Source organism: Psammomys obesus, unplaced genomic scaffold (genome assembly GCF_907164565.1).
Source record: "Psammomys obesus unplaced genomic scaffold, mPsaObe1.curated_primary_1811, whole genome shotgun sequence".
Taxonomy (NCBI): domain Eukaryota; kingdom Metazoa; phylum Chordata; class Mammalia; order Rodentia; family Muridae; genus Psammomys; species Psammomys obesus.
The window spans coordinates 30,108,541-30,115,684 of NW_026596040.1; the positions used below are offsets into that span (position 1 = coordinate 30,108,541).

Consider the following 7,144-nt stretch of genomic DNA (forward strand, 5'->3'; position numbering starts at 1 on the left):
TTCTTTCTTTCTTTCTTTCTTTCTTTCTTTCTTTCTTTCTTTCTTTCTTTCTTTCTTTCTTTCTTTCTTCTTTTCTTTTTCTTTTTATTTTTTGTTGTTGTTAGAAAGAGAAGGTGTTTCCACAGCCTTTAAAAAAAGCCCACATTTCTTCATGCTGTGCTGGTGGGAGCAAACTACTGAGTTCTTTCATTTTGTTGTCTGCCGTACCAAACTTGGCTGGAGAACGAACAGTAACCAGTATTCTGGCTGTGATGTTGAGAGTGTGGGTATTTACTTCAGCTTAACTTTCCTCTTGGATTAAAACTGTGCTCCTGTACTTTTGAGTTTGTTTTGCCCAAAAGATTTTAAGAAAACTTTAAGCACAATTTCCTATCTTTCACAAGGGAGGCTATCAAATGCTGTGGAGGATAAAAGCAATTTCTACGTGCATACCTCTGGTTCCTGAGGGTCCGGTTCACTTCTGCTGTGAATTTAAATTAGTTAATTTAAGTAGATGGGTCAGAAGCCACTGTCATCATGGTAGCCCTGTGCCTGGTTCTTAATTAAAGGCAACAGGAGATTAATTTGAAACATTAATTTAAAAGTGCATATACAAAAAGAAAGAATTATTGCAAGAAAGCCTAAAGAACTTCTCTCTTGTCCCTAGATGTAGAAGACAGAAGTAGCTCAGGGTCCTGGGGGAATGGAGGCCATCCAAGCCCGTCCAGGGTAAGTATATCTAATCTTTTTCTTCCTGCCAGCAGACATGGCATAGATGTAAATTAAGCTTCTTACAGGCTGCATCAGGCATGCATACACGAGGGTGCATGTACGCATGCACACGCACGCACGCACACACACACACACACACACACGCACGCGCGCACACACACACAGCTGTGGAGATCTGTATGCATCATCCATCAGTTTAATGACACCCAGCTTTCTGGGATTCGTGCTCTGATTGGTGACCACACCTGAGTTTATACCTGTCGAGTTGGTGCTACCCAGAAGAGAAACCTCCTATCAAACACATGGCTTTACTTTTGCCAGCCATCAGCCATTTGACAGAAAGTCATTTGTTGCATTCAGACCAAATTTAAATAATTTGCCCATCACATGTTGGCATGACTAGACTTCTGAGTAACACCGGGAGAGTCTAACCTATTAGTATGATCTACACAGCAGATCCACATGGTTTCACATTGTGGCCATGTTGCTGTTCCATCCATCAGGCTATTACAAATGGCATCTTTAATGCACTTTTTAAGGTTCTCTAGGCCTGGAGCAGGTTTCACAATACACATACAATGTCCCCCGTTAGAAGAAGACTTAGCGCAGTGAAACAACCATCCCTCCCTCCTGCTTCTCTGGCTGGTGCAGTCAGCGGGGAGGGGACATCTTACTGTAAGTGCTCCCATCGTATTGCATTGGGCGAGGGCTCTGTCTGGTCACTGGAGGTGGAGATGGCCCATCAAGCTGCGAGAAAGGCTATTTTAGCCAGTCATACTTAACACGGTGCACCTGTCCTTGGCACCGGGAGCCTCACGCTGGTCTTCAGGGTGTAGCAGGATCTCTAAGCTGACTAGGAACTCTGTTGAGCCTTGGAGCAGCTGTCGAGCCTGACATTCTAATGCATTATATGGATGGGTTGAGGAAATCTTTCCTCCTCCTCATGTTACAGTCTGCACTTGCACAAATAAATCCAATCCCTTGACAGCAAGTGTGGATGACAGAAGGTCCCTCCATTGTTCTGTTCACTCAGGCTTTCTTAGTTTCTTCTTTTTATGTACAGTTATATGTGATTCTGTACATCCCTGTAAATACTGAGCTAAATTCTCATAGTAAATTATTGATTTTATATTGACTTCTTACTCTTGATTTTCTACCATTAGCTTACTTTTAAAATTCAAAGTGTCTTACAATGAACATGTAGGCTAATATATAATGGACTTTCAATTGAATTTTGACAAACAGGGTCCATTTAGATAATCTTTTCTTTATTACTTTTATGCTCAGTTTCCAGAAGCTGCAATTTTTATTGAGGTTAAAAAGCCTGTGAGCTGGCTCAATAGGGAAAGATGTTTGTTGTTAACTCTGCCAACTTGATCCCTGGGACCTACACAGTAGAGAGACAGCGAACATCAAGTTGTCTTGGAGTTAACTTGCATATGCTGTGGCACACATGTGTGATACTCCCACCTACAACACACATCCAAAACAAATAAATAAGTATAATTAAAAGAGAGAAAAATACATTGGTAGGACTTGGGAAACTGGTCAGTTCGCAGAGAGCTTACATACAGTCCTGAGGCCTGGGGTTTGATTCCCATAGTTCATTGTTAATAAAAGAAATGAAAAATAAGGGAAGGTACTGTGTGCTCAAAATCCTTGCACCTGGGGATCACTGACCAGTTAGCTGACCCTATTCTGTGCATTTGATGCCTGAAGTTGACTTCTGACCTTCACACACATGTGCGACCCACACAAGTGAGTACACACAACCACACTCCCACATTGTGTACACACACACACACACACACAAATATATGCATACACATAAGAGCTATATTGGTGAATGATTTGAATCACTGTACTGTAATTTATATTTCCCAAATCCAGGGAGTTTCGCAAGATAGTTGTTTGAAGACTGGTATATAGGTGACCTTGCTGTGTCTTTTTCATCAAGTGGCGGTACAGTCTCCTACACAAAGAAATGTGCCGACAATGAAATTGGATAACCTATTTTAAGCTTGTGGAGCACTATGTAGGATGAGGACATTTCACAAATAAAGCCGAGCATTATACAGTTCCTGGGTGGGTCTTCAGCATATGACGTCTAGTTCAAATAAACATCCTAGGAGGGCTGGATTGCAGCAGTATCTTTGCTAAGTTTTTCATAAACGAGGAAAGGTGAGTGAAAACAGAGGTGGCTTGTCCTGAGGGTCTCTGTCCTTCTGTAGTGAGTTGATGTGGTTTTTTGTGGTTCTCACAGCATCCATCTTTCATGTGTGGGCAGATTCCACCCTTTGGCTAACACACCAAACTGATACCCCTGAGTAAATTTGACTTAGAGTTAATTGACAGTTTGACCAGCTGAGCAGACACCCTCCCACCCCATTTCTGGTCACTTGTTCTTTAATAGACTGAGATTTGAATCAAATAACGTGGTTTTTTTTTTTTTTTTTTTTTTTTAACTCTTATATGTTATTGAATTTCTCCATTGTATTTAAGTGACTGGAAAGCTTACAAACAATGTATTAATTTTAAATTCCCAAGATAATTTTTATATTTTTTTTCTTCCAAAAAAAAAAAACCCATTTCTGTTAAAATTGCTTTTGTGTAGCATATTTGTTTACCTGAACAAATACTGACTTTCATGCTGAAGCTTTAAACACTGTGTATTATTGTTGTGTGAGAGTTTAAATATGTGGGTGGAGAAGGAAATTCACATGTCACTGCCTAGATGTAGGGGTCAGAGAACAGCATTGTGGGCTTATGTCTTTGTCCACTTTTATATGCATTCTGGAGGGTGACCTCAGGTCTTGAGGTGAATGCCGTAGCACTGTTTCCCTCGGAGCCAGCTCACAGGCCCTGTACTGAAGCTTTGACGTTTGTTCATCGTTCAAGTATGATATTCTTCACATTCCTATGTGTTAATTACTAATATAATGAGCCACTCATTTTGCAGCTGCAACAGTAGCTAAAATAAAACATTGCCACTGTAACATTGGAAGTTAAATGTTGCTTAAACAGCCCTACCTTGCTTTGACAAGAGGCCAGTCATTGAAAGCTGTGAATCATTTCTCCTTGCTTTAACGTAGGTTTTGGGAAGGAATAACTTTCATTGTATGCAGTTTTACTTCATAGCTGCCTGGTGTTTTACATGCATTCTTTCATTTAATCACGTCAACAATTTTTATGCAGTTGTTACCATTATCAGTATTTTAGTAGGCAGCTATTACTATCGGAAACATTTGAATTCTGAGGATTCAGGAGTTAGTTCTCTTTAACCTACTATGCACAGGAAAGTACAAGTTCTTACAGTGAGATTTCATGGGGGCAAATAATAACCAACTTCAACTTCTTTTGGCAGGAGAGATTTCAGTATTGGTGTGTTTATGTGTGTAATTTTAAATGCAAACCAAGAAGTCTTAACTCTGTTATTCTATTTGCAGAACTATGGAGACGGGACTCCCTATGACCACATGACCAGCAGGGATCTTGGGTCACATGACAATCTCTCTCCACCTTTTGTCAATTCCAGAATACAAAGTAAGAAAAGTTTTATATTAACACATGCTGTTGGAAAGCTTATGTTTTGCGTTGGAAGGGGAAGCTTGCCTCAGACAGGCATTCAGTTTTTTGGAGTAAGAATAGCAAGTCAGCTTACTGTGGTGCTCTTAAATGACAGAAATCCCAGTCTTAAGTAAATCATAATAGGATGCTGTGAAAGTTGGTCAGCAGAACAGCAAGCACCACAAGTGCCAGGTTTTACCAACATGGAATTAAAGACTCTCAGTAATACCGGGTCTGTGTAGACTTGTGTCATCAAAAGTCTTAGAAATTGTTGCTTTGCAGTAAGGCATTTCCTCAGTCCGTAGTGAAGAAGTTCAAGTGGCAGATATTTGTAATAAAACATTTGGCTTTGTGATTGGGCAAAGACATGTCGTCAGAGTGACTCCTTCACGTTGGAATTGTACAGTCTGGTTGTGCTTTTGCTAGGGTGTGGACCTGACGCTGACTGTTTAGGCGGACCTCGTCCCATTCACTTTATGACAGGAATATAGCTGCTTGCAGTCCGAGTCTGTCTGCAGGTCTCTGCAATGCCCTGCAGACTGGCTGTGCTAGCATATTTCTCTGCTTTTGACTACTCGGTTGGGATGTTTGTTTAACAGCACTAAACCTGAGCAATGAAAGGATAATTCATAATAGTTTAAAAGGTCCCAGTGGCGGCTTCCTTTTGATTGAAGACAATGATCTTTGTTCTAGTAAATGGGAGGTCTTCACAGTAGGTAGTCTTTCAAACTGGCCAAAGTCTATTGCAAATCTGTCAATAAATGAAGTTCAGTTTTATGACACAAGCTCTTGGACCATTCTCCAAGGAAAATAGTGAGCAATAATTATATTGTTCTGAAACCGTAATTGCAAATGCTTTTCAAGAGTGCCCTGATTCTAAGCCTTGGAAGCTATGCCAGTTACTTAAGATGTTCATGGTCCTTTAATCTCGGTCTTAGTTTTTTGTTTTTTTTGTTTTTAATTGCTATCAAGTCAGGTATTTAACACAAAGTTGTTTTTAATGGATAACATGTAGCTTTTGCCTCTGAGTATCTTCACTGGGTACCGAAAAAACTATTTGATCCAGCTTCTTGTTCCTGGTCTCTTTTTTTTTTACTTCAGAATGGTAAATTTGATGTTGAGGTCTTAATTTTTAACTAAAGCAGGAGTCCCTAGCTCTTTTCAGTTATTGGTGAAAAATAAATCAGTCCTCAGCTAACTCAAGATTTGTGGAAACAGGTGACAAGGTATTATCACCTAGATTTGATGAGTTTAAAATCTTTGGTGTCAATAGGAATGATTTTAATACTTGTCTCTTTGCTTCTCTGTTCATCTTCACCTAACTCTGAAAGATAGAGTCAGAGATAAAGTTAAGAAAGTGGCCTGAGAAGTAATATGAAAAGAATATACAAATTTTATTTAGAAACTTCTGAAATTATTCTGGGATCAGCTAAAATGTTACCGAAAATATGTAAGCTACTTGTGTTTATAAGTTTGGTATGTATGTAAGAAAGTTTAAAGAGCAGTCTGATGGGTTAATGTTTTAGAATATAGGAAGGCATACAACTGATTTAAATAATTGCTGTTTTCCATGTTTCTTCATGGATATCTATTTCACAAACTAGTTTTTTATCCCAACTATTTAAATATAAGTAGGCTGACACTGTGCTTGGTTGTTGTATAAGCTGAAAACCCCTGTCAGCTTCTTTCCTTCATCTGTCTGCCTTCCTTCCCATTAAACTCTTAGTCATGGAGGCCTAGACAGAGTCCTGCATTGTGCTGGGAAATGTGGCCATGTGGGCGAGTCTCCTGCCCACTGTTCCCAGTGCAAGGGCTTCTAGGTTAGATAGGCTGTCTGGTCTGAAACATGGCTCTTTATTGTTTACAAACTGCCACATTTTCCACCTCAAGCAGATTTTTGCACAGAAAAGAATTGTGCTTGGTCTAAATGGTTTATCTGACATTAACGGGGCAGTGTCAGACTCGGGTCAAAGAAGTCACCGTAAGAGGGAGAGGTCACTGTGCACTGTGCAAAAAGACACAAAAGGAGAAAAAGACATTGAAACAAGTATGAGATGCCTTACATTTTTAGTTTTGAGAAGAATTAGAAGATATTTTTAAAGAACCGAGGATGCTGGTGCCTTGAACACTCTCTTACTCCAGTAATTTCTCACATCACAGACTCTTTCTTGATTGGCTTGAGCATCTCAGGGCCTGACTCTGGGAACAAAGATCTTCCTTGCTTTTGCCCAGGGTGCTGAAAGTACTTTTACAATAAGCCTGTTTGAGTGTTACGTGGTTTTAGTCTTTTTTTTTTTTTAACATAAAAACAGAACATGGTTTTCAGAAAATTAAAGACAAGCAATTTTCAAACAAGATATGAAGTAAGACCCCTTGCTGTCCAGCAGTTTGAACTCTTAGAATCTTGAATGTTCAATGTGTTCAACCTGTTTTCTAATGCTATCACCTTTGTGGACATTATCCTCATACTGAAAGGAGCTCTCAGAATCTGCTAAAACTTTGAGCACTCCAAAGTCCACTCCTGGATCTTTAACTGGTTTTCATTAAAACTACAAACGATTTCTTTATATTCAAAGACTTTATTCTGCCATGCCACATTAGGGTAAAAGCTATGGCATTGGAAATAAATCAACCACTTTATTGGAGCAGATTCTCTATTGTCAAATCAATCAAGGCTGTGACTGAATTAGGCGTCTGCTACAGAAATAAGTGACACTAATTTTACGGGAAGGAGTTATTAACTGCAGAATGACCTGATTTCTTTCTTTCTCTCTCTCTCTCTTCTTTCCTTTCCTTTTCTTTCTCTCTCTCCCTTTCTTTCTTTCTTTCTTTCTTTCTTTCTTTCTTTCTTTCTTTCTTTCTTTCT

The 7,144-nt window shown here is 39.4% G+C and overlaps 1 protein-coding gene across 8 annotated transcripts in view; it reads left to right on the top strand.

The window, feature by feature from the left end:
* The window catches only part of Tcf4 (transcription factor 4), a 341,388-nt gene that overhangs the window by 115,942 nt on the left and 218,302 nt on the right, over nucleotides 1-7,144 (top strand). For all 8 annotated transcript variants that reach the window (XM_055622504.1, XM_055622503.1, XM_055622507.1 and 5 more), the window contains exons 4-5: nucleotides 647-708; nucleotides 4,158-4,254. In XM_055622504.1, the coding sequence (XP_055478479.1) occupies nucleotides 647-708; nucleotides 4,158-4,254 (159 nt within the window). The remainder of the gene's footprint in view (nucleotides 1-646; nucleotides 709-4,157; nucleotides 4,255-7,144) is intronic.